Source organism: Euwallacea similis, chromosome 6, assembly GCF_039881205.1.
Source record: "Euwallacea similis isolate ESF13 chromosome 6, ESF131.1, whole genome shotgun sequence".
NCBI classification, from domain to species: domain Eukaryota; kingdom Metazoa; phylum Arthropoda; class Insecta; order Coleoptera; family Curculionidae; genus Euwallacea; species Euwallacea similis.
In genome coordinates, this window is record NC_089614.1 from 4618540 (window position 1) to 4646035 (window position 27496).

The following is a 27496-nucleotide window of genomic DNA, read 5'->3' on the forward strand; positions in this document are numbered from 1 at the left end:
TCTTTTACACATTCCTTCCTTACTAATTTATTGCATGGGCGTATGATGAAATCTTATGTGTTTAAATGAAATTCCTTAGGTTCGTTCTATACCGGGGATGCTGCCCGATGCCAGGACAATTAGGATACGTCCTGTACTTGCTGTTTGGTAACCCGATACCTAATAGTTAATGAATTGTTTAATAAGTGCCTATAAACATTAAATATGGCAATGCCACGCTCAACAAGGCACTCATAGTTAAATTTACCACACAAACAGAAACACTACAATTGAACTGTGCGATTGAGAGCAAAAAAAAATCGTGCTTAAATTCCATAAAATGTTTATTCGTCTGACAGTATTGGAGTTTGAGGTGACGTAATAAGAAAAATAACAAAACAAGGTATATAAAGAATGTGTCAGTGTCATGAAGAGAGAGTGCTTCTAGTGCAAAGTGTGAGTGCACATCAGGTGTCGGTAGCGATTTAGTCAAAGTCGCGCTAAAGTAGTCCGAGTCCGAGCGAAGTACACACAAGAACCAAATTGGTACCCCTTTGAATCGCGTCATCCAGTCTGGTAGGGTTGGCACCATGGCTTATGATTGAGCCAGTTTACCAAAGTCAAGCCCCCCACGGTAGACTACAGTCCTCTCGCGATCCGCGGTCATAAAGAGGGTAGCGGTTCGCGCGGTTCCATCAGTACCACCTCGAACGCACACCAGTGCTCACACGCAAAAGAACGCATATAGACATATAGACATGATCGTGGTTTCAGTACTATGCGTAATTGTGTTGGTGCTCTTGGTCACGTTATGGGTCACCAACAGGCGGAAGCCCAAAATCGCCAAGCCCATTCCTGGCCCGGACCCGTGGCCCGTCATCGGCAGCCTCCATCTGCTGGGCAAATACGAAACACCTTTTGAGGCCTTCACGGTTCTGAGCAAAATTTACGGGGACATATTCAGTATCACCATGGGAAGTACACCCTGTGTCGTCGTCAATAATTTCGATCTGATCAAGGAAGTGCTCATCACCAAAGGGGGAGATTTTGGAGGAAGGCCCGATTTTATGAGATTTCACAAGCTCTTTGGGGGTGACAGGAACAATTGTAAGTATTTGATTCTGGTTTTTACAATTAATTTTCAGCTACTAAATAAAAATGCATTCAGTTTCGCATATTTGCATAATACCCTTTTTCGGCGTTATTATTTAATATGGGACAATTTTAATTGCCATCGAATTTCCATAAAAGTAATTCCTATTCGCATTTAGCCTGACTGAGTCATAACTCTTTCAAAATATCTTTCCTTGACCCCATAACTCTCCTAGTACAGATGAGTCTAATACCGTTACAATACGGCAAATCTGAAGAAAAAAGTTGTAGCTTCTGGTAAGACATAGCCGTAGTAGTTGGTAATTTGTCTTTCTGAATTCTTACTTTATACCTCAAAAGAATGACTAGATTTTCCGAAAAGCGGTCTTTATTAATATTAGCTATTGCAGTAGTTTGCATATTTATTGATTGTGTAAATCGTGAGCTAAATTACCAAGTTGCGTAGTAGAAGAAACCAAAAAAAAAAAAAAATTATGTACAGCGACACCTATTTCCGTTTGTTGGAATTATTTTGAAAATAATTTACATTACTCTCAGTAATTTTGATAATTCAGAATTATTTGAAATAATTCTTTTCAAGTCCGGAAAATTCTCGAAAATCGCTAATAATTTCCAATAATTCTCGTCATTCGTACACCTCATTTCTTCTCAGGGCACACTCCTCGGATAACACTCTATTGAATTTCACTTAAAAAGGCATCGACAAAATAATAAGTATTTTCTTTCAACTTTAGTTGAGAAAAATAACTGATACCGGCTATTTTTTTTTACCGATAAAGCCGTCGAAAAATCGCTATGACAGGCAAGAGTTAGTCAACTTTGTCAAATAACAGCGTGACAGCTCAAAAATGTGTATCAATAACTACTTAAAAACTAATTAAAACAACTTGAAATGTCAAAATTTACCGGGGAATTATTTAAAAATTAATCCAAAATCAGTTCATAACAGCGCACGAAAATGGCTGCAACTTGTCAACAGGACAATACTGCTCACACGTAGAATAAAAATTTTAAATTTCTGACAAGGAAAATTGACAACTGCATAAAGTGGCCTGTGTAAAAAGAAAAGAGAAAAACAAGAAAAGCAACAAAAAATTTAATAAAAATTACGGGTAAATTACCGGTCGATATTAAGCAATTTGAATCTTATTATTTTATATGTCAAAACTGTCAACTGTCGCTGCGATTTATGTCACATAATGTCAGTTATTCTGTCATGATGGACCAACGAAGAATTTTTTAAAATTCTTATACACGAGTTTTTCTGGTTAAGTTAATTTTAACTTTATAATTTTTAATTATATCAAAATTTTCGCTCGCATTTATCACGTACCGTCACTTATCTACTCAATTTACTAGATTTATACTTTTTTAATCAAGCTATCCTCCGCGATTTTCTAGCACCCCTACTTATTTTTTCTACTTTGTCGCGATTTGGACCAATCGTAATGAAATTATCAAACTACATTACCGTAGTAGATTCCCGTGTCTACGCACGCCTATGCGGTATCCGCATAATGCGAAAAGAGATAAAAGCAGCAAATCTCTCTGTCAACTTTCTGTCTTAACAACAACGCAACACCTGTTCATTCATAACATTGCGTATACTCACACTGGCTACCCATGAACTTGAACTTGAAACTTCCAGTGAAACTGAATCTGATGCCCAACCGATCAGTGGGTATTTTTGTGTTTTTACGGGATCATTTCACTGACCAATTTCACTTTGAAGAGCACTTTTACTCTGATCGGTAAAAAGCACCTACTTTAGATCATTTCGCTGACCTCTATTACGATTCGTATTATGAAATCAGATTTGTAGTTTAATTTAGTCGTTTGGTATTCATTAGTCAGTGCGGATTAAAATTCCACGTGACTCGTTTAATTTTCTTTGACGAATAATTGTTATCTTGTTTCAGCCTTGGCTCTATGCGATTGGTCGGTTCTCCAAAAGACTAGAAGAAGCATCGCCAGAATGTACTGCACTCCCAGATTCACGTCCCTCCAGTATGCCACTGTGAACACAGTGGGGGCCAATGAGTTGGAGGTTTTCATGTCGGAGATGCGCAAAGTCTCCCTTAACAAACCTGTAGATGTCAAACCTGTGGTACTAGCTGCTTGCGCCAACATGTTCCTCCAGTACATGTGCTCCACTAGTTTTCCCTACGAAGACAAGCAATTCCAGCAAGTTGTAAGGGATTTCGACGAAATATTTTGGGAGATTAACCAGGGATATGCAGTGGATTTCTTGCCTTGGCTGTTGCCAATGTACAGTAAACACATGAACAAGCTATCCCAATGGGCTGCGGGCATTAGAGAATTCATCTTAGCCAGAATAGTCCTGGACCACATTAACACTCTGGACTACCACGCTCCTCCCAGAGACTTCACCGATGCGTTGCTGATTCATCTTCAGGAGGACCCCAATATGGGGTGGAACCACATTATTTTCGAACTTGAAGATTTCATCGGGGGCCATTCGGCTATAGGCAATTTAGTAATGATGGTCCTGGCTGCTGTGGTTACCTATCCAGAAGTAGCCAAGAAAATCCAGGAGGAAGTTGATGATGTAACTGGGGGCCAGCGCTACGTAAACCTATTCGACAAAGCAGCAATGCCGTATACTGAGGCGGTGCTTTGGGAAACTTTACGTAAAGGTTCCTCGCCGATAGTGCCTCATGTGGCTTCTACAGACACGGAAATTGAAGGCTTCCCAATCAAAAAGGGTACTATGATTTTCCTAAACAATTACGAGCTGAATTCGAGTCCTCAATACTGGGACGAGCCGGAGAAGTTCAAGCCAGAGAGATTCCTTTCTCCAGCAGGAAACGTTGTGAAACCTGCATATTTCATACCATTTAGTACTGGCAAAAGGACTTGTATCGGCCAACGTCTAGTCCAATGTTTTAGTTTCATTATCGTGTCCACTTTACTTCAAAACTACAACATCTCTGCTGGTTCAGAAATTAAAATCAAGCCTGGATGTGTGGCAGTACCTCCAGATTGTTTTAAACTCATTCTGACGCCTCGAAGTGTCTAACTTTATACTATTACGTCTGAAGACTAATTTAAAACCTTTTAAGACTGGAGTTGCTGAGCCACATCATTTTAATATGTATTTAAGAATCGTGACGTATCTAATAAAGTATTAAGCATCACTATTTCATGACATCTGAAGGGGGTGGTACATGAGATCTCTTTCTGCATTAATTATTTATTTTCATTATTACTCTGTATATATCGCATGTTCTTGGAGCGCCCTGTTTATGGTGCCTTAGTAAACTGATGTAGGTATTTTTATGTAGGATAGAAATTGACTACTTAGGAGATTTTTGTTATCGAAGTTGGCAGAAATAAAGAGTTAAATCATGGATTATTTTAGTGTTTATAAATATTTTTAGGGTCTAAGTAATTTTAACCATACAGAGAACACCTGTGTTTGTAAAGTACCTATTGTTTGTAGATATGATTTATATATTATTGTAGATTTATAGTAATCGAAGCAACTGCACATTTTATCAACCCTAGCGTTGTCCACAAAAAGTTACTTCTACAGCTTGTTATTGTATTCGTTTTCCCTGTGAAGTACAAATTACTTTATTACTAAAAATTGACTTATGAAAATTACACCTAATTTGTCACTCCTTTTTATGTATTGTATTTTTGCCTCCCTGTTTTGCAAATATTTGTTTGTTAAATATATTAGTTATATTATCATATATAATTTTATTTTAACAGGTTTTTCGAATGAGACTGAATAAAACTTAACATAATCCCGATTTGCCTTTTTATTTAATACTCGTTTTTCCTTTAGCCACATATTTTTATAACATTGGTCTGGTATTTGCTATATCCTCCATTATTTTAAAGGTTTAACCGCTTAATACGTGATTCTTTAATACAGCAAGGTAATACCAAGATCGACGCAAGGTTGTTCAAAAAATTAATTTGTTTTTACTCGACGTACGCTTTAAAATCGATAAAAAAGAATAATAATGTATCGGTTTAACGATGTATGCGTTACATATTATAAACAAGGAAGACGGGGCCATGGGGTAATAACACATATAAAGAAAACTAATCCTTAAACTGGTTTCACAATGTTTTAACCTGCAGATTAACATAAAAGAGTTTAAAACTGCATTCTTAAGCAGCACTTTAAAGTTGCTGTCGAGGGAACTCGAAACTCCAAGCTACACGTAAAATCAAAATTATTTTTTCAAATACATATTACCAAATTTACACATAGTTATGTTACGAACTCCTCAATGTTTTGACAAAGAAACACGAATACATGGGTTCAAGTGTAATAATGGTATAATAAGCTGTTTAAGTTGTTAAATCTGTTATTTTCACGTAAGGATATGAAGAAATTCTAGGTATCAGCTCATATGCTGTAGATTCAGTCAATAACTGATTATTGACTGAATCCACAGCATATGAGCTGATAGTTTCAGGTCTTAAATATGAAAATTCGTTACTACATTCCCATAAATCAAGTTATATTTCGGAACCATTTTTGCAGCTTTTTTTCCTTCAAAATTATAGAGAATCATTTCAACATATATTTGACACATATTCCAAAAAAGTTTCATTTTCATGTCACCCTGGATTCTCATTCTTGGTCTAAGAAATCTCGAATACTTGCCACGCACTCTCCAAGTCTAATATTAGTGCCTCATGCCGCTCTAGTCTGGAAAGTATGAAATAAAATAAGAGGACAAGCAAGCATCAGCTCAACGTTTATGTGGTAACGCCCCCAAAGTTTTCCGACTTTCAAAGATGACTTCAGGAGTGTACCAGTTTTGTCCACTCATATGCCCGATGAGGCCAATAAGTAAGAAACCACGCTGCCGAGTCGTTCAACATCCTTTTTCTATTTTCACTTAAACACTCGATTCGTTTTGTGGATTTGCCACTTTCTTCTTCTACGTTTACGTTCTATACAAAACGTTTCCATCTTTTAATATTCCGGGCTGAGTAAATCACAGCAGGTATCCATGGCAAAGCTGCCGTCGATATCCTGAACTTGTCCCGGAAGTTGGGGAAACTTTAGAGGTCTGCACAAAATGTTGAGCTAATGCCTGCTTGTGATTCCCATTTTTTCGTTCATTTTTGCCCGGCTACACCCGCAAATGCGCATGTCTTCGGACGTTCACTGCATGATGCGTGTGTGCATACAGATGTCTGACGAAGCCAATGAGTACAGAAACATGTTGCCGAGTTGCTCGACAGCCTCATTATACAAGGTGTCTCTGAACATAGTGCCACAAATTCAACTGCTCTAGGTCGCAAGTTATCACGAAAACTTCATACAAATAATCGAAAGATGCTTCATTTTCGATAATTAAGGTGGAATAATTAGATAAGGAGTGAAAGTTTGGTTTTTTAGTGTTTTTTGAGGCTGGTTTTTTATTTACATTTTCAAAGCGAAATTGGACTGAAAATTTCGACTTTCAGTAAGCGTACCTTTTTTATGTAAAATCTTCAAATTTAATATTCTTCCCACAAAATCTTCAATGAAATTAAGCACAAAAAAGTTTATGTACTTTTAAGTACTACCTCCCTGTATTAGCAGCCCCTGGAAAAATATGTCAATTTCTTTATAGAGATTCAGGAAGATCACAAAACGTTATAATAAAGTACAAAATTTCATTTATTTCGAAGCGTTTCGAAAATATTAATAAAAAAACATTAAACGTAAAACTCAGGAACCAGCCTTTCACACCTTTTATGTCCAAAGAACGAAACGCCTTTCGATATATGTTTATAAGTTTTCCTCATATTTTGCGACCTAGAATACGTGGTTGAATTTATGGCACTATATTCAGAGACACCTTGTATTTTTCCTTGAACGTTCGATTCTCTTTGTGAATTTGGCACGAACTTTTTCTACATTCATATCTCGCACAAAACTTTTTCATCCTTTAATATCTCTGGCTTACTACATCACAGCAGGTATCCATAGCAAAGCTGCTGTGAATGTCCTGAACTAATCTCGAAACATGGGGAAACCTTGGGTGTTTCCACATAAAGTTGAGCAGATGCCTGCTCACAATGTTATTTTTATTTCTTCAGTTTTTTCCAAGCTACACCCGTATGTGCGAATGTCTTCGGACATACATAGCATAACGTGTGTATACTTACTTTGTACACACACATAGCTGACGAAGGCAATAATTAGAAAAACATATCGCCGAGTTGCCCAACATCCTCTTGCCATTTCTACTTGCACATTTCCCACATCTTGTAATTTGTTTCCTGCCACATTGGATTTTTCAGAAATTCATTAAAAAAAATTTTGAATCGCTCGATGTTTTTCAGAAATTTCAAGATCTCATCCAATGTCAAGTTACGTAGCCTACGTAGCCTAAGTTAGTGTCAGCCTACTCGAGGTTAATCAGAAAGTTCAACAATTTAATTCCTGATCTGATTGAGTCTCTCTTCAAACCACAACACATTATTCGTGGTAATTCCCAAAAACTTCCCATGCAGTCTCTTGATTAGGTAACCAGAAATTGCTTTCCGTTGAGTTTTTCAGAATTTCTCAAAAAAGTTCTCATCTACAGTCTTATGGATACTATTTCGTTCCAACCTTCTAGGAGGTAATCAGCGATTCCATCAAGAGTAAAAACACTTCAACTTTTAAATTATTTGTTGACTTCAGAGTGTAGAATCTTATTGTCTATCCTCTCGATTTAGTTGAAACATCCTGTAGTAAATTGATATTCATGTGGGACTATTTAGCTTCAAGCAGCTTGAGCCGCAGTGACTTCTCGAAAAAATTAATAAGGGTTATTAAGGCCCGAATGCAGCTACCAGAAAATTGGGCTGATATTCAAATTGGCCCTAGCAATTAAACGGGGGCTAGTTTTTTAAAGGCGCACTTAAAGGCTTTAACGTTGATGATTGATCTGTGTAATTTCGAGAGTTGCAGTGATCAGGTTTTACTTATTAGGGCGTCTCCTGTTTAAATCAGCGGTTTGCCCTTATAAAGCTTATGCGTTCTCAGTTTTAGCTAATTGTGCAAAACGGTACCTAACAGATGATATCAAAGGTCGCAGTTGCATAACAGAAAGCAAAACATTTTTGCCTTATATCTCACAATAAATTGTAAGCGAAAAGTCCTGCATTGGATTATGTCTGCTTTCAGAATTTCGCAGAAATCAAAAAGAAAGTATTTTCTTGCAATCGTTAGTAATCCACGCTGTGTTATAAATGTTTCAAAGATGAAAGAGGAGCACCTGTATATTATGGCTTGAAAATTTTGCTTATGCTACGTTAAAAAATTCAGCAATTTTTTTACTCGGTGACCTAATGGCCAGTTTTCTGAAGAAGTTTGCTTATTTGGAATTTGTTTTGTCTGAAAACGTTTCTTTCTCCCTCGTTAGGTTTAATTTCATATTCTAGAAATAAATAGGTCATCACTTTCCATGGAAATTTAATCACACCGCTGTTGTCGCGAACTTATTAATTTTTAGGACATTTTCCCTGCGAGTCCCGTCCTGCTGCTCAACTCTATTGTTTAGTCCCTTGACATGTAACTTCCTTTCGACAAGATTCTCTCATTAATCAGCACGTAGTTTGCTTTTGAAAAATAAAAATCGAGATTTTTTAGGTTACTAAGGCAAATAGGAGTTTGCAGCCTACGGCCGCGACCCATCTTAACCAGTTTTTAGTCTTAAATATTTATGACTTGACGTGCCTCCCGATTTAATCTAAATAAGTGATGGTAAAAGCAGTTAATGCCCATCATCCAGGATTGTTTTGGGGTCAAGAAACGAAATTAAACTTTTGAGCAGGTGTCAGTGAAATTTATGTAGGTATACAGGGCGATTTAGCACTAGTTCGGAAATTCCAGATGTCTGGAAACACGAGACGCTCTGAGTCGAGGCTTATTTCAGCCTAATATAGATTCAATAACAGAGGAAGTTAAATCCAGTAAAAGAACTTAAGATCAATGCAATGCATCAATAACAGTAATTATGTTCCGGTATTTGTCCTTCGCTTTGCTAGTTTATTTCTATTTCCAGCAATATTGCGTCTTCTATTTTAGGTCAAAGTCTCTATTGGGTAACCGAATGTTAAACTGGCGGAATTCTTTTAGCGCCATCACGGCTATATAGGTGAATTGAAAAATAACCTCACCGAGTTTGAGAAATCTTTAATTAAATGTAATTTATTAACGAAAGTCACGGAATTATAACATCGAAATATCCATGGCAAAAGCTTCGATTTGCCATAAAATTCCTCTCTTCAATAAGCGGAACTTTGTAATCGGTTTTCAGACTGTGCTAAGGAAACTGTTCAATGTGATGTCCTTTTATTGCGGTTTTAAATTGGATTACTTAAAGTAACTACAGAATAAACAAATGAGATACGGGACGTTATACAAAAAGTTTATATAATGTCTGATATGTACTAGATTGCCTTGTGTTGACATTGGATTAACAGCCCTTGATATTTTCTATACCGGCAGTACCAGTAGCGTATCTTGCAACCAAATAAATGCAGACATTTCATGTCTTCGTCTTACCTACATTCAACAATAATTCAAACTCTGTACTCCCCATCGTAAGCAAGTTGTTATTTGCCTTGTCTATCCCTTCAGGGACGGATTGAGATTTCTTTCGCCCTCGAAAAGCCTAACCATTTCGCTCCCTCCTGGTTTCTCCTGCCAATTTATTTTTCATCCGAAAAAGCAGTCAAATCTTCTTGCCCTTTTGTCCTTTTCGACTTTTCATTCGTTTTAACTTTTCGCCCATTTCAACCGCATGGTTAAATCGCTCCTCTAATCGTTTTGTCTCCAGCAATGTCCCCAGCTAAAAATGATTTATCCCCGCAAAGTTCTAGTTTAATATCCGTTGAATCTAAAGTGAAATCTACACAAATTTAAATAAGGCATCACTGTATATTGTACTTCCTCATTAAATCTGACTTTACTCCCTTCTTCAGTATGGACCATTAGGCCTATAACGAGGAAGGACTTGAAATATGTATAGGAGTTGTAACGTAAAATTAGAAAAATGTCAGAAACCAAAGAAGCCTTCAGGGGTTTATGAAGGGTTAAGCCCTTTTAGGGTTATTCAGATTTGATCCTTAAACTTCGGTGAACCAGTGTGCTTAATTGCGTAATTACTCAAGCCATTAAACAAAACATGGACGCCTTCTGCGAGTGACGTGGGAACTTGCGCGTATAGAATCGGTACAAACGGCCTAATAACCCGTTCCGAGAAATAAAATATGAGACTGCGATTTGCAAAAAGAAACGCACTTTCATTTTTCATCATCTCTTTTAACATCTTATTTTTTTAATTTCTCACATTAACTATTTCAAAACTCAAAAAATAATTCACCAATTTGTCACGAATTATGACCTCACAAGGTACAATATTAACTATTACCCTTGGCAGCAAAATGAAAAAATGTACATTCATGGGAAACCAAATTGTAGAATGAGGAAAATAACTGGGAAAATCATGTTTAAGTTCTTGGTCATTAATTAGGAAAGAAAATCCAGAAATTATAATAATGCTACCAAGTTTGGAGCTATTACTGATAACAACTATCTAAAACTGCTTGTGCCATCTATTGGTGAGTAGCCTAAGCTGTAGAATCACGGACAAAATTATTCGCTAACACTACACGCCCTTTATCAATTCTTCATAATGAGATCTTCAATACCAAATGCTTCATAATGAAAGATTTAATCATACAAGGCTTAAAAACGTGTTTTTTGGAGACTAGACACACATAAACGAACAAAGGTCATCAGACGAAAGTTCCATAGCCTGACATTGATAACCGCTTCTGCCCCAGTAAATTAAAAATATTTTCAAATTGTACATTATACGTTTTAAAGCTTCATTTTGATAATGAAACAAAAAATAAGTATTTAATAATAGAGGAGACAAAGTCCAAGGAGGCAGAATTCTTCTGACGACAAAATGTGTTATGATTACAATAAATTAAAGCGCATAAGAGCAATAAAGTATAAAACGTATATTCCGTAAAACTAGTTCGAACAGAAAATAGAATATCTAATAGAATAACGTGTAATGGGTCCTAATTATAGGGATTAATATCTAGATAAGGCACAACAAATGCAAAACAATATTGGAGAGTATACCTACATTTATAATGTAAAGGAACTAAAATTATTCACATACGAATTAAAGGAAATTCGCTAATTATTTAATAGTGATATGATTAATTCTTGATAACCGCTAGAAAAAACGGCTAAAACTTAAAAGTTAATTTTTGAATCTTAAAAAATATAAATCATTCTAACCTGCTAGGAACGACACAAAATTTGAATTCTAGAATCGTAGGTACGAAAGGTGCTTAATTAACATACACTAGGTAATTAACATAAATTCATAAAATACAACGCAGTGATTCGACAAAAATTGCATTTGTAGCTCTAAAAATTACTATTAATCAGGACTTTTACCCTCAAGCGCAAGTCATCACCTGTCTAACACATTCAGTAACAAAGCGGTCTTTTTCGTCTAAAAGGGAATCCAAAGATTCCTCCAAATCTCGGAAAGCTTGCACTGAAAATCGCATGCCTTTTAAGCTATGAATGACATTAGCCTCCCCAGTAAAACCAAATGAGTTAAACTCATAAGGCACGTAAATGGTTATATCGGAAATCATTCCGTTCTCAACAGACATGGTGACATTTAGAGAACCTGATGCCCCATTATTATTATGCAGAAGAACCCCTGGAACTGTGAATGATCTAGTGATGTTGAATTTTGGAGTTTTTCCGTAGCACCAGTCCCAACTCTTATAGGCATCTCTGATTTCTTTCAAACCTGTAATTTTGATGTGACGTTATGTTCGTTTAAATAATCTTGCTCACGCTACAAACAATGGACACATGGCAGATAAGGATGAGTTCAAACAACCACGATTGACCTTTTATATTGGACGTGTGGACGAAACTGACTCAAGTTCTGAGACTGTTTAAGATACTACAATTTCGAAACCAAAATAACAAGGGAATTTTTTTTCTTAAGCCAAGCTTAAGTTTAAGTATCTATTTGGTGCAAATATCTATTATACGTATAAAACTTACCCGGGAACCAATTTTCTGTCGGATTAATCAAATGGAAGCCCTTTTGCTGATGAGCAAGCTCCATTCCTCCATCCTTGAGAGTTAAGGCTTTAGTTCTCAAAAATTCCCAACCAATGGCTCTTATTAAAGATGATACAGTTACTTCTGGATTTTCTTCACACAGATTCATCATTTTTGCAGTCGAAGTTGGCACTCCACGGTTTTTAACATTTACAGGTACTTGAAAGCATTCTTTTTGGTTTACCTACCAAAAAAAACCTCTGAATAGGTTCCAAAAATTGAATTCTTCTCATGAAAAAGAGGGGTTTTTGAATACACTTTTACCACTTACATTGTTTTCTTGAAGCACCACATTACGACTGACCTTATCAGTCTTGACCATCAGCGACATATTGTGATAAGAATTCTCCCTGCCCACTCTGGCTGAGTTATTCGACATTTGCTAACAATTAATTAAGGAATTTAACCACTTTTCACGGTATACACATCAAATATACTAACAGAAAAAAAGGATACTTTATTTTGCCTGAGATAAAGCTCATATTTGGATCCGACATTGACCTGGCTCCCAAACTCCCTAAAAATGCTTCTTGCAACTAACTCAGAATTGTGCCTTTCATTGAGTCTTTCACTCGGAGCAAAGAAACTTAAACTCAAACTTCCCTTGTCATTGTACGAGGCGGAACCGCTACTGCTTCGACGTGCCAGAGTAACTCCAGTCTCAAGAAGGTTGTGCAAGTCTGAGAAGTTGGTCTCTAACCATGGGTTTTGGTGCTGACCAATGACTACACTGGGGCTATTTTGCCATAACAACAAAAGATGGTTATTATGGAAGTCAAAGTTCTTGTAAAGCCATTCTTTCAAAGCTAAGTTACTGTAGATGTCAGTCGACTGGGATATATACACAGATTTTTTAATGTTAGATTCAGATTTTGTCTGCATGGAATAAGTGCGGGCATTGAGGTGTATTAAGGCAGTGCCCATTCTACTGCAGGTGCTTTTAAGAAGAGCCATCTTGGTTTAGTATGCAAACGAAGTCTCTAAATTATTGAATATAGCGGATACTTGTCAATATTGTTTGGCAAATGTTGTGGCCTTTTTTAAGCAACTCAATGTGCCCCCAGACTGTACTTTGAACAGGCGTTTTTAGATCCTGATGTTAAGGAAATGAGATAATCGTGAAGGCTGATTGTCTGGTGCAACCACTTCCAGGTCTGATGCAAAGAGTTAAGACGAACACGCAGTCCCAGACAGTCCTTAGGCGACCTCAGCATTCCTCCCTCAGCAGCCAGGTTGAGAAAATAAAGTACCACAACACAAGTTTGGGTTAATTGGTAACTAAAAACACTTTCAGAGCACTCCAAAGTAGGCGATAAATGAGCAAATTAAAGGTTATTGGAGTTTTTAAACACTTTCTTGCTGCTAAGCAGAAGCTTACAACCGCACAACTGGCTATGCTACTTTGAAACTCATGGTTTTATATTGCGCACTACCACTGGGGGTCATTTATCTCTTGGGGGTCACTGATAATGCGCCTTATCGCAGAAACCAGGGGAAATATGTCCTAATTTAGAGAAATAGTAATTATCCTTTATCAATGTCATTTTAACTCCAGATTTGTGGAAAAAATGCCTGGCAACTGGCTGCCACAAACATTCAGAAAATCACGATTACTTACACTACGCTGGCGATGTTTTATTAATATCTATAGGCTGCTCTCTGTGAGTCAGTAAAGCGGAAATTCTTAAAATTAGAAGTTCCCATTTACTTGTTTTGGTTATTATTTGAGGTGAGGTCACATGAAATTTCTCCTATCTCCTGGCTATGTGCGTGCGCATTGGAACGTTTATTAACTCTTTAAACTTATCAGCTGGTGTCTTGTTGCCAAGTTGTGACCTGCGCCGTTGGGGCTGCCTTAAGTGTAAGTCAAAAATTACTGGAAAAATAAATGTATTATAAAATCGTAATTTCAGGGCTACAAGAGATTATTGACATTAAAGACCTAAAAATGAACAAATTCGCTTAATAAACGTGGTAAACATTTGAAAGCCCGGCTTTACATAGTACTACCTACAATCATCAAAAATCGTCATTCAGACATAGCAGAGTTCAAAATTCTTGTTCTGGGCTAGTCAGGTTATACTTGCTATTAACAAAAGAAAAATTAGTGCTCAGCTGATTGGGTGTCTTCCAAATTCCCGTTTTTCCATGTTTTGATTGGGTTAGTTCAGGTTGGCCTAGACCTGCTACGAAAATTCGTGCTTGGTCGAATTTCTTCTAAATTTCCAATCAGTTCTGAATCCTTGAAATTAGAGTGAGATTAATTTCGCACTTGATCGACATCAAAAATAACAATAACTTCATTAATTGCGTATTAAGAATTTTTCTAAAGTAATTAGTAAAGCCAATTAGAAGACGGATTTAATTTAATGGAATTTCGAGAGTACATCCTCAGAACAGTTCCCGAGGTTTTCTGTTCCGTTTGGTCAGACCCAAATAACAAGTTTAAAAATATTAGCATTCAATTAAGATTCATAGCATCAGTTCGAAAATGGTAAACAAATGTATACGTTTTAAAACTTATTTCATTTATAATACATTTGTCTTCATATGTCAAAAATACATAAGATTTAAGCAATGTTGAGTATGACATGCTTGACTTGTTCATATCAAATATACCAGATCAGAGTAAAGAATCATATTATAAAATATTTTGAATTTTTATTAAGACCAAGTTGATTAATTTAGGATGAAATAGCATACACATCGTGTTAATTGCGTGCGATTGTGTTCCATTTTTAACCATAAAATATAGGAATTTACCCAAAATCAACAGTTGTATGGGCAGTTTTCATTAAAATATGTTAAATTAAAACACTGAAGACCCCTCATGTTATTCTTCTGAGAAATTTCATAATATACTCTCACTTTATTTTATTTTAATAATGGCTTCCACGTTTCCATTCTCATTTAGATGGATAATTACATCACTCTTGGTCAAAGGCATTTTTAAGTTATTTAAAGGCAAATGCGCGAAGCCATTTTGTGATGGAATTAAACAATGAATAAAGTGTTGTGTGAGTGATTTATGCTCTTGTGCTTAAACTTTACTCTTAATAATTCTCTATAGCCTAGCCTGAAACTTAGAATTAAATCAAAATTTGTTGTTTAGCTTCTGCCGTCAACATTGACCTCAAAACTGTTAAACACTTCGAATCGATGTGGATTACTTAAGAATTTCTATCGTTGGAGATAGTTATATTACTACTTTACCCAAAGAAAACCTGCAGGACATCGAGCAAACCTCCATTAATCTTGTCAAGGAAGAACTGTCTATGCATTGCATAGACGGAGTTTTCGTTTAACTCTGTATCTAAGGAGTAAACTATTTGCTTCACTCATCTCCAGGAAGAAAAACACTCTTCTGTATCACCTTTAAAATACATTTTATCATGAGAATTTTGTACGTCTTTGAAAATCACTGCTTTCCAAAATTACCTACTAATTTTTGGCTGAACGTACTTTCCCACTACTCAAACTTTTTTACTACTGGAAAAGCCAGATTACGTAGATGAAGCGGAAAATGATCGATTGTACCCTAAATTTACACATAACTGAATTTTCCCAAATATGCCAAATTTCTTTATTGTCCTGATGTAGGCGAACTGTAAGATTGAAGTACCTAGATAAATGGACATGAATTCTTAGTACATACCAGGTTCTGGACCATGGAAGTTAAAATAAAACCACAATTAGTACTATAATATTTATTCTTGTTAGCTTCTCGTGCCGCTTCAAAGGCTGACGGTGTCTTCCATTGCCACAGTGACACTGACCTGCATCACAAGAGACCTTAAAATTACTTTCACTTACATATTAATTGCTAATTACATCACTACTGGGTCATCTACTGATGAATTTTGTCTTCCCTGCTGAAATTTCTCACACACGATTTTTTCCATGTTTTCAATGTTCTCAGAAAACTCCACAGGTTTACTCATTCAAGTAGCAACCAAACCACACCTGTAATAAACTCACCTCAAATCTGGATATAAATGCATACTTCAAGACTTACCAAAGCAGGTAATACCTAAGATTTAGCAGGAAATGCGTCATCTTTGTCCAACCCTGTGAAGCCAAAAGGTCAGTTAGTGCAATGAATTTTGCTAAACACTGAAACTCTGTTCCCACTAAGTCTATTTCCTATGAAACCAAATATGTAACATAAACCAGGTGAAACCAAAATAGATGTAGCCGTACAGAGTTTTGAATAACAATATTTTTTTTTAATAAACTGTTATTTATATCAATGTATTGAATTTTATTTATGCTGAATTCGATCGATGATTATATGTATGTTCATATGTTTTTAGTAATAACCCAATTTTAATAATGCTAATTATATAGGGCACAAACAACATTAAATATTTCCAAATACATAGTAAATTCTGGATGTTATTTAAGCCCTTTTGTTTTAATTATTTTGGAACAATAAGGAATTATTGGTAGGTATCCCATGAAACTTAATTCCTTTAGTTTTACCGTAAGTACAATAGTAACTAATTATATAACATTTTTAATGATGTTCGCGACTATCAAAAAACGGCTATAATTTTAAGATTTCGTTCAGAACTACTATACGTTATCTTAGTCTAGAAAATTCTCGACTATGGTGAGTTGCTTAAAGTTGGTGATAAATGAATTATTTCCATTGGAGTCAATCATTTAAATTGACTATTATTTTTTAATCACGTAGCACGATATAATTTTTTCCAGTTTTACCCTTTCAATCTTAATCAATACAAATTTCTTCGATCGAACAAAACAGTGAATTAGTGTACTTCGCTATTTATAAACAACAAATATAATAACAGTATACCTGGGAATATTAGGTAGATACCTAGTACACGAAGTAGGTTTGTTCTTCAATCCTATACTGCAATCAGAATAGTTTCGGCAAAATCAAAGTCATGGTAATCCGTCGTATTATGACAAAATCAATGGAATTCAAGAAGATGTGTTAAGTATCTACTTGAGAGGGTGGTTGTATCCTGCTTATTATAATGTGTTTATGGCTGGAAGGGCTTCAATTTTTGAGCTGCAGGCAACATATTAATCGCAACTTTTGCTCTAAGCTTCTCTAAGATGTTTGTTTCTAATTTTCATTTTTTTTTCAAACTACCAATTTAACATTCATCAAACGTTTATCATTGCACTTAAGCTGCAATCAGTCAGACCACATTCATTCGAAACGAAATACAGTAAAATACGCTTCAATAAAAGAATAAGGCAAGACTGGTTCATAAGCAAAAATACATCATCAAATTTAAACTCATCTGAGGTACAAAATGTAGTCAAGTTCTACAACCCGTAAATTTAAACTGTTGTAGAACCGTACCAAAGAATATATAAAGCACAAATACATATTTTAATATCTTTTTGACTATGCCAATGACAAAATTTTTTTGTATTTGAGTGCTTTAGACTGGTACATAATTTAGATACTTACCTATACAAACTTATCATCTGATAATGACTGTCGTAGAAAATATATGCTTGACTTTTTAATGTAAGAATAACAATGTTAACTTAATTTTTTTAAATGAAAATTTTTGTTTCGGCTACAAGTCCTCCATCCTCTGGAAGCGGCCAGGATCTGCTCTCAGTGATGTATTAAATGATTTTTTTCTCACAAATTTCCTATTGTTATTCGTACTTGAAGTTTCTTTCGTCATTAGTAGCTACATATCTTGATTGTTCTTCAGAAACAGCTTCGAAGTCTCAATATATTACAAATATAAAGCTCTTCCACATATTAAATGAATTATGTCTTCTTTGGAAATTTGACAACTTACTCCTGTATTATATGGCAACAATTTTTATTATTTTTAAAACTTATTTAGAATTACACAATAAAATTCGCAAACGTTTAGTAACCGCCCAATAGGAAAGCATTCAGTCAGTTGTTTATCGGAATACCTTTATCGCACCCGTTCATATATGAAACAATGAACTTAACTAATAGGTTTTTAAAAGTTGGAAGTAATCCATCTTCACTTGCAATATTCCAAGGGTGTGAATTTTCCCAATAATTTCGCATACGAAAAAAGTTCTTGCAGCGCACCAGGTATATTGTAGTCTACAGCAAATTTAGTAAATGACAAATTGGACCAATTTCCACTTCCACTTTGCTAGAAAAATCGTCCAAAAGGCCCAAAATTTTTTTAAGTTGGCATGTAAACCAAAGATCCTATTTCTAATTAGCTACAGAACGAAGGCATCAAATTTTCACGACATTTTTCTCAACGAGAATTCGCATAATTTCAATAAAAAGAATCAGAAACATACCATCAGCAAGCATCCGAATATTAGTAGATACCTACTTCAATAGAAATACTTCATTAGATAAGATTAAAAATTGTAGTTACCAATTGTTACAACGCTTCCAGATATTTTGGGGATAAGTATTTAATCGATGAGAATCAAGGAGTCCTAATTCGCTTAGTTCTCTATTGAATTCAATAGAAACCATTAAAGATCCAAAAGTAAATAGTAAAAAATGGTGCTTCAGAAAAAGTTAATCTCTCGTCTGGTCAGCTTTAATTCTGTTTTTGAACAGCTTTTTATATCCAATCAATGCTGATATTTTAACGAAGCAGCACCATAATCGAAATAGTATTGTTAATTAAATATTCATAGTCTAGATATACCGACTCTTGTCCCTTATTTCTTGGAAATGCATATTGAGGGGCAAAATCAAGACAGCAATGTGCAAGGGGAGACTGATATAAAATTTCTAAAACGCTATGGACACATCACCAAAATTAGAAGAAAAAAAGAGCGAAGATTGCCGAAGTTATATCGATTTTTAATGTCGTCTATCTGAATATCAGACAATTTCCACTGCAAGAGTATGAAGAATTCGAAGTTAGAACTTGGTAGAATAGCAATATTCTGAGGGCCAAAAGAAAAAACATTTAATTAAAAACATAATAAAGTATGAGCAATTTTTCTTATAACGAATTTGATTCAATGACAATGCTAGAATCTGGTATTAGCTTCAAACGAAATTTTATCATTTATTAAACCAGGAAAAATTGAGGGATGAAAAATAATCATGAACTAGGACTAATTGGACCTTCAACGAGTCAAAAAGTCAATTGTAATAAAGAAAAACAAGCTTGAAAATCCTCAGTGTCTAAAACGCTAAATGCAAAGCAAATGCAGCTCAAACGGGTTGAAATAGGGTTCATACTAAATAACACTTAAACGTCCACATTCTAGGTCATATATTGATTACATTATAGCCACACAAAACTACTAAAAAAATTATCTGGACCTCTACATAATTATAAAACTGTTTTTCCAAGACAATGCATTAGAATCCGACTATTTGGGATAAATTAATTTCTTTTTTCTGCTAGTAACTAGGAAACGCGTGGAGGATTGTTTTTCCGAAGAAAACTTGTTAATTCTAATGTTCAGTTCATGACTGAGTAACAATTAGTTAATCAGGGCGCCCATAACCTTTTGCATGCATTTAAGGTTGCTATGGAATGTTGAGTCTTTTTCTTTGAATAATCGCCCCAAATTCTCCTTTAAGAGCAGGGAGTAGATTATCTGTATCATTTAACCAATTTTGAGTGTCATTTAACCAAAAAGGGGGAATGGCAAGGCGAAACCTCGAAAGATTCATCGCAAGACTCGACTACATAGAAGCAAGGAGTTGGTTTATGATTGTTACATATGATGGGGCGCCCTGCCTTAAAACCAAATTGAGGGGCAATGTTGAAATTGAAGGAATTCCTTAAAATCTGCGACGTTTGCTCTGATAATCATCTTGATTGCCGGCGCGTCTGTTATCGCTGACCCAGTGGCCTCTTCCAGCGTTCGAGGCCCTACCCTGGCCTTCACGTCCTTCGTAACGGTTGTGACGCTCATAAGAGCTCATGAATTGTTTCGGTTCCTGTTGTGACATTATAATAAAGGTTGTTATAGTTCACTATATTCCATTCGACCCTCCGTCACACATTATGTTAAACATATTAAGACAATCGTATCTCGAATTTCCCTTCGATTTTTAGGCATACATATCGTAGGGTGTCATTGGTAATGTTCATAGGAGGGAAAGAAATGAACATTGCTTAGAAAACTATAGCTTAAATTTAATCAATTGTGCAGGATCACGACAAGCACATAAGAAAAAAAATTATTAATGAAACGCCATGAGGAAACTGAATGAGACTGTCGCTGTGGAAGTCAACTAAAACTTTTCCAGGAAAACCTCTCTAATATAGAGGGGTCCACATCTAAACATTTTGACCCGAACAAACGAGCTAAACAATTGAAATTCAGTATATACGTGTCACCGAGCCCAACGAAATGCGCCGGACTTAACTCCGAGCAATGTCGGTAAAACTGCCTTGCTCTAAAGAGTTGAAGTGTTCGGCAAATTATTAGTATTGACGTCAGATGTGAAATTCGAATTTTTGGCGCAAGCCACATGTAGGATACTTACGGAAAAAACAACAAATCCGCACATTTATGTTTTTTCCTGCGCAACTTTTTCGAGGGAAATGGATTTGGGCCACGAAAAATATCTTAATTTACCATATACTATCTATGAAACCCTAAAGAATGTTCCTGATCTTGCTAGAACGTCCAGGCGTGAAGTACGATGACGACGTGTTGAATGTTGGTTTGGAGACACAGAATTACTCTTAAGAGTTTACATCGAGCCTTAGAGAGGGTAAATTAAGGAAAATTCTTTTCATTCAACATCCAATTTTAAGGAGACTGTCCGGCGGCAATAATCAATGTCCATACATTGATGGCGACAACAGCAACTGTTACTTCTTGAGACGATGTAAGGGTAAAAATACCTGCACCCCTCACAGAGACTAAAGCGAAGACTTGAGTGAACAGGCTTCCAGGCAGGGTTGACCGGAGTCATCGAAAATCTTGATGGTCAGAACACCTCAAATACCTCTAATATTGCCGAGGAGGGGTTAGCACTTATGCAGCAGCTTGCCTGAACTCATTTTGTTAAATTTATAGTGAAATTCGTGAAGAAGCACAAAGGTGGTTCAATAACCAATTAAGCCCTGTGTAATAGGAAGAAAAGAAGAGGATGTAACATGAATTTTCTAGAACCTGTTGGTACAGGAACCAACTGTACCTCATAGCATGGAACACTAAATTAAAGAAAAAGTTCTACACAAATTATTTTAGGAGTATCGTTTATATGTCTCAGCGTTTTGAAGCAATACTATAAGAGACCGTAGTAATGATCTTCAGATGATTGCCTCAACATGAGAGGACTGATTCGAAAGGGCAAAACACCATTTTTTCAAATATTAGGGGAAGTGTTAAGGAGGCGCGCAATACGGAGAAGAGACTTGTGTGGAAGATTGTAATAAATGCAACGGAGGAGGTTATAAATAAAAACCACAATATAGATCACAAAATCTAAAAAAGAAAGAAAATCGGGACCACCAAAACGATGAATAGACAGCTCTTAGTAGTTGTGAATTCTTTACGGAAATACATATATCGAAGTTTGATATCAGTGGACGCATCTACAATGAACTTCACATTTGAAGCATGAAGCGATGTTTGTAGTAGCCTGTGGGATATGTACTATGTTGTATAACTTGTCATAACATGATATTATGACAAGTACAAACATAGACTTAGAAACTAGGAGAGTCGTGGAAATCTCAGAAGTGGGCAGGTTGCCTGGTTTATAAAGCCGTTGTATCACAATTGGGATATCAATAGAAGTAACAGTTGTGTAACAGTTAGAAATGCAAAGTAAAAACGACGTCAGCTTTTATTTCACTCTATTTAAAGGGTAGTGTACCATTCAGCAGAAATCTCGGTAGTTATACATACTGGATTTGTAGGTATATATTTACTTTGCTAAACCCGGACAATATCTTTAAAAAATTAAGTAGAAATTCCGAATAAAAAATAGGGGGAAATGGGAACAGACCGAAAGCACCAAACGCACTAAAGGTATCGGACTCTTGTTCGAATCGTTCATTCTACTTATCCCTGAGCGCTCGGCTCATTGTCTTCGTTCGGGCCAAATTAATCAAATGTGGACCAACCCAGATCAATAAATCGAAGGTGTGACAAATATGACCTAAAAACCTAAAGCTAAATTCAGGATGCCGATGAATGAGCACCACAATGTCAAGACCTGGTTGCCCACAGCAATATAATATTTACAGCAAAGCATATCCGAATTGTCTCTTAAAAAAGATGCATCTACGTTGTTGATCTTGTTAATAGTGGTTATGAACCCCTAAATAGTTATATCGGAGAATCTCCAAAAGCTTTATAATATATTTAGTTCCAATTTTTGTATTATGTGCATTAAATAGTTTTTAAAATACACACAGTGACTAATAGGTTTGTTCAATTGGTTATCAATTCCTCATATATGAAGGTGTAAAACTACCAGACATGTAGGCCTAGGACACAATTCGAGTTCATACGAAAACCAAGGAAACGAAATAACAAAACCAAGGGATTCAGAAGTTTTAGTAGTTTCAAAGAGACCCGTTTATCTAACCAAGCAAAACACATGACCGATCCTCGCTGTACGCATGTATCAAAAGGATTCCCCAGTTTTTCAACATAATTCATATTTCAAGGAACTTAAATCTTAAAATACTAACAAGGCGCAATTCAATTATTTAAAAATAATCATGACCGCAAATTGTGTCATTTGCGGGAAATTCTAATCAACGCTCAATTTTTAAGTTGAGGAGAATATTTACGGAAGTTTTCCTTACTAATTGTTTAATATTAAGGAAGAAACGTTCCAGATTCCTCTAGAACGTCCTTCCCATAATTCCAACTCGCCCTTAAACTATCACATTTGGACCCCTCATAGAAGAACTATGAGGGTTTCAAGAATGTTGTTTATTCATTTATAACAGAGCATTAAAATATAATAGTATTTTAATATATAATTCATGTACTTATACTTATATCACAAACGTAAGTTCATATATTCAATTTGCATTTCGAGTTTTGAATGCAAATCAGTATATACACTAGTTACCTCAAACTAGCTACTGTTAGTTGTAATTCACGGGAATAATATACATATTGCTGTTGAGATCAACCGTTTGGACTAAACCGAGGGCTAAATCCATATGACGGAATCTAAGATAAATAATGGATCAAATTATTGTAAATCAACCAGATTATCAACCAAATAGCTTTCTAGAACACTAGATCAACAACGAGCAGAAGGGCAACTTTAAAGAGACAATCGGTATGTAAACACAAAAGGAGCCTTACCAATAAAAAGCAGTATGGGTTTTAAAATTTCAACAAGTTTCAATGCAAAAACGACATAAATATAATGAGAAATTATTCAAATATTGTGTGTCTGCAATAGAGCTCCCCAAACAACAAGGTTTGCCGCAATAAATAATAAAATCTCCCACCCCAAACATGTCATCTTGTAACTATCCTATTTTCATACGTTTTGTCGAAAATGATAACATCATAAGTAAGACTTGATTTCTCAGAGTAATGAAAATAGCACAGCAAATGTATTCTCAAATATTGGTGATCATATTTTCACGTATTCAATATAGTTTTGCACAAAAATTTGCTGAAAGTTTCAAAACTAACAGCTAAATACCGATAAGGCATTTGATAGTGGAATTGCAATTTCGTCTAATATGAAGCTTATTAAGCTCAGCTTTTTCAATATTTGGTCCAAATTTTTTCTACTTTCAGTGACATTTCTATTACGTTTATGTATCCATGGATTCTCTTTTTTGAAGTAAACACTTACCATGTCAACTCCTCCGCCCACTAAAATTAAGAAACAAGACATTATAAACATACCCTTAAAATGCCGATAATAATGAACTTACTATTATCATTCACTCCTCCATAGCTAGGTTGGTCAAATGCTTGTTCCTGCTGGTCAAGAAGACTGTCCAAGTTATGAGCCTGTAAAAACAAGTTGTTTTCTTGCTGTCTGCGTCTCATATCTTCCTGGGAAGCCATCATCCTGGCTTCAAGCTCTTCTTGCTGCCTTCGCATGACGTCTTCCTGTCGGACACGCTCCTCTTCGGCCATACGTTCCTTCATTTCCCATTCCCGCTTCTGACGTTCCTTATCCAACTCTCGCGCCCTCAGCTGATTTCTTAGCAACTCAGTTTCATGTTCATATTTAGCATACTCCATCTGAGCAATCAACTTTTCTTTCTCAAGTTGCAGTTCCTTCTTCAAAGCCTCTTCTTTTTGCTGATGAAGTTCAAAGAGAGCCTTCCATCTTTGACCATATTCAAATTCAAAACTGTTGGGATGGGCTAGTCTGGGGGGATGCTCACGCTCTTTCAAAAACTCCGGATGTTTTCTGTTGATATTCTTGTCAGAATACCCATCAATGTCATCAACAACTTCAAACGCTTCAACAATTACAGGTTGTAGAGATGTAGATAAGAAATAGCATCCTTCACTACATTTTTTTATTGCTGTAGTGGCTGAAAATTTCCTTGCAAAGTGAATATAACCTTCACCTGTTGGCTTTCCCCTTTCGTCAACACCTACATGGGCTTTTTCAATCTCACCAAATGGACTGAATGCAAAATACAGAAGCTCATTTGTAACATATGGAGTTAAATTCTTCACTTTGATAGTGGCACTGTTGGGAGCAAACCTAATTTTCAAAGTTCTACCCTTCAGCATTGTTCCATCCAATTCTCTCTTGGCTTTCTCAGCATTTGCGTGATAATCCAACTTAATGAACCCAAAGTTCTTTTCTTTATTAAGGAAAATTTCAGCAGTTTCCCCATAAAGTTTGAAAAGTTCCATTAAATCTTCATCAGTGACTTCATTAGAAATGTTCCCCAGGTACAAACGGTTTCTACCATTAAATTTCTTTTCATGCACATCAATTGGAGGCAAGTCAAAACTGGGTCCTTGGAATGATGAAATTCTATCTGCTACCTTGTCAATAGGACCTCTGCGGAAACCACCACCCTCTCCATCACCTAGATCATCTTGATTCCCCCCACGACCACCTTCACCACCTCCACGTCCACCTCGGAAACCGCCTCTGCCACGTCCTCTTCCTCTAAACTCTTGATGATTAGAATTTAAATCATTTCTATCACCAGCAGGGCCCCTCTGGAAAGTTAAAAACTGCCATTTATAGTTTTAAAGACAAATGGTAAAACATCTGAAAGTTAATTTCTAATCTCCTAAACTTCTTATGGTTTAAGGGCATCTGATTCTATGGAAAGTATTACCTTGTAAATCCAAATAATTATGTGATTTGTCCAGCGGAATCAACCAAATTAATATTCTTATTTGAAAATTTTAATCAAACCTATCAAAAATGATCAAAACTACAGAAAGCAAAAATTAGAAGAAATAATTGAAACTTTTATACCCTATTTAATAAATTTTGCCAAATCATAACATTTTTACAGAAAAAATATGTGAATAAAATTTTAGCTAAGTAAAGGCTAGGAAAGGCATCTATCTATATGATCATATACAGTAGAAAATAAACTCTTAATTGTATGATTTTTCATCACCACTTCTATTTTTAGAATTAGTGAAATATTTACCAAGTATCAAGTAGTAGCTAAGGCATTTGCTTCATGTATAGTTCAAAAAAATAGGTAAATAATTTTTAGCTAATAGATTGCAGGAATTGGTTAAAATATTTATAGTAGAGGCTTATTTCTAAATAAGAAAATTGGTTATGTTGTAAAAAAATATGATATAAATCATATTTGGTATATCTGCGATTCTGGATCTCTCCTGGAATGCCACAGTTTTTTTCTTATAAGAGAGGAAAGTAGTATTTTGTAGCATAAGCCAAACAAACTGAAGACCTAACCTAACCTAACCACATTTTCGGTCATATCATATATATCATTTTCTCTGAACCAGTTCTGGCTGATACTTTATTTGTTTCACATATTTTATTTAACATTGATATATTTTCCAGTTAAATGGTACTTACATTTCTAAATCCACCTCTTTGATGTCCGGGACCATTGCTGAAACGTGATCCTCCACCCCGTCCTCGCCTCATGCCACCAAAATTAGGGCCGCCATCGTTCCCAATTTGATCCACGTTTTCTTGTTTCAAACCCGCAGGAGGCTCAATTTCTAAAGGTTGTTCAGACATTTCTCCTGAAAACTAACGTTTTCCCTAATCAGCACTAATTATACACCAAAATTGAGAGGAAACGTATGCAAAAACCAAAATTACTCCACGCAGGAAACTATACCAAAACAGTAGGCTGCGAGGTTGTCGTGTTTTGACGTTTACCTTCTCAAATTTTGAACTAAACGAATGGCGACAATGTTACGTTGCTGACAATAGGCCAATGAACCGATATATCATATTCCATGATGGCGGCCATGCTAACTATCAAACTTAATGAAAACACCCGTGTTTAACATTTTTCTGATAAAGTTTTTTTTTAACGACAACAAACGCAACTATATTTAAATTATTAATAGAATACTTACATTTTGATTTCCACCGCCACGGCCTCCACTAAAGCGACTCCCACCGCGTCCACGCCTTTGCGGACCCCCAAAATTACTGTTACCGCTTGGCTCCCTGTTCTCCTCAGATCCTTCTTGTTTAACCACGTTCTTTATTTCAGGCTGCTCTGCCATCTTCACAAAGTTATTGAGACTTCTCGATAATTGTCGCGTTAATAGATATGCACGTAAATTCAAAAAAATTAAGCAGTCAAACACGAAAACGCAACACACCGGCGAAACGACGAAAATCGGGAGAAGTTGACATGCTATTTCTTCGTTTCGACCAGTGTTGCCAGTATTTTTAACATCCATGTGGTCAAATAAGTCGGCCAACGTGACAGCGTTCAGCAATCACTCGGGAGTAAATTTCGACTGGTCACGTGGTGTACCTTAGTTAATTAGTTACCTAGCTTATTAGGGTGTAAGATATTCAAAAATACTTAAATACTTATTTGCACATCAAGAGATGAAAGAACTTCTTTTACTCTCGTAAATAGTTCGAGGCTACACGCGTAGCTGTGGGCGTAAACATTCGAAGGAGTAAAAAATACTTTCTTTCAGAGATATGTATCTATTTCATTTTTTTGCCCTTCAAATGAGGGAGGAAAGTTCTATTTACTATGAAGTTTGTAGAAAAACTTAATTTGTGGCCAGAAATTTTAGGAACTTTTGAGAACTCGTACATTTGCTCATGGAAGTATGGGTCCAGGAGATTTGAAGTGTTGGCTACCTAAAATAGATGAAATTACAAATCTCCAACAAAGTTGGTTACCA

The 27496-nt window shown here is 35.8% G+C and overlaps 3 protein-coding genes and 1 long non-coding RNA gene across 5 annotated transcripts; 1 reads left to right on the top strand and 3 right to left on the bottom strand.

The window, feature by feature from the left end:
* The first annotated feature begins 428 nt into the window (after positions 1–428).
* On the top strand, positions 429–4865 carry LOC136409592 (cytochrome P450 307a1-like). Its single transcript, XM_066391201.1, has 2 exons — positions 429–1086; positions 3012–4865. The coding sequence occupies exons 1-2, from the start codon at positions 738–740 to the stop codon at positions 4130–4132; spliced, it is 1470 nt and encodes a 489-aa protein (XP_066247298.1). The 5' UTR covers positions 429–737; the 3' UTR covers positions 4133–4865.
* Positions 4866–11079: 6214 nt separating this feature from the next.
* On the bottom strand, positions 11080–13331 carry LOC136409587 (lipoyl amidotransferase LIPT1, mitochondrial-like). Its single transcript, XM_066391197.1, has 4 exons — positions 12692–13331; positions 12507–12617; positions 12176–12419; positions 11080–11912 (listed from the first exon to the last, which is right to left on the bottom strand). The coding sequence occupies exons 1-4, from the start codon at positions 13187–13189 to the stop codon at positions 11548–11550; spliced, it is 1218 nt and encodes a 405-aa protein (XP_066247294.1). The 5' UTR covers positions 13190–13331; the 3' UTR covers positions 11080–11547.
* Positions 13332–15927: 2596 nt separating this feature from the next.
* LOC136409590 (uncharacterized) lies at positions 15928–18308 on the bottom strand. The gene is made up of 3 exons (XR_010752184.1): positions 16251–18308; positions 16067–16198; positions 15928–16011 (listed from the first exon to the last, which is right to left on the bottom strand). It is a non-coding gene; the product is annotated as an uncharacterized lncRNA (long non-coding RNA).
* A 1141-nt stretch (positions 18309–19449) lies between these two features.
* LOC136409584 (protein no-on-transient A-like) lies at positions 19450–27049 on the bottom strand. Of its 2 annotated transcripts, none has more exons than XM_066391194.1 (5): positions 26702–27049; positions 26187–26366; positions 24079–25339; positions 23997–24016; positions 19450–20141 (listed from the first exon to the last, which is right to left on the bottom strand). In XM_066391194.1, exons 1-5 carry the CDS (start codon positions 27032–27034, stop codon positions 19983–19985), a joined length of 1953 nt encoding a protein of 650 aa, XP_066247291.1. In that variant the 5' UTR covers positions 27035–27049; the 3' UTR covers positions 19450–19982. The 2 variants fall into 2 exon arrangements, with proteins under 2 accessions (XP_066247291.1, XP_066247292.1); XM_066391195.1 differs by lacking the exon at positions 26702–27049 and adding an exon at positions 26499–26579.
* Positions 27050–27496: the final 447 nt, after the last annotated feature.

Excerpts from the sequence above, each read along its gene's own strand:
- LOC136409592 (XM_066391201.1), top strand. The coding sequence starts at position 738 with ATGATCGTGGTTTCAGTACTATGCGTAATTGTGTTGGTGCTCTTGGTC. Across the intron at positions 1,087-3,011 it reads TGGGGGTGACAGGAACAATT|CCTTGGCTCTATGCGATTGG; the intron begins GTAAGTATTTGA and ends ATCTTGTTTCAG.
- LOC136409587 (XM_066391197.1), bottom strand. The coding sequence starts at position 13,189 with ATGGCTCTTCTTAAAAGCACCTGCAGTAGAATGGGCACTGCCTTAATA. Across the intron at positions 12,618-12,691 it reads TTTATCTCAGGCAAAATAAA|CAAATGTCGAATAACTCAGC; the intron begins GTATCCTTTTTT and ends ATTAATTGTTAG. Across the intron at positions 12,420-12,506 it reads TGGTGCTTCAAGAAAACAAT|GTAAACCAAAAAGAATGCTT; the intron begins GTAAGTGGTAAA and ends TTTTTTTGGTAG.
- LOC136409584 (XM_066391194.1), bottom strand. The coding sequence starts at position 27,034 with ATGGATGTTAAAAATACTGGCAACACTGGTCGAAACGAAGAAATAGCA. Across the intron at positions 26,367-26,701 it reads GTGGCGGTGGAAATCAAAAT|TTTTCAGGAGAAATGTCTGA; the intron begins GTAAGTATTCTA and ends GGAAAACGTTAG. Across the intron at positions 24,017-24,078 it reads TGGAGGAGTGAATGATAATA|TGGGCGGAGGAGTTGACATG; the intron begins GTAAGTTCATTA and ends TCTTAATTTTAG.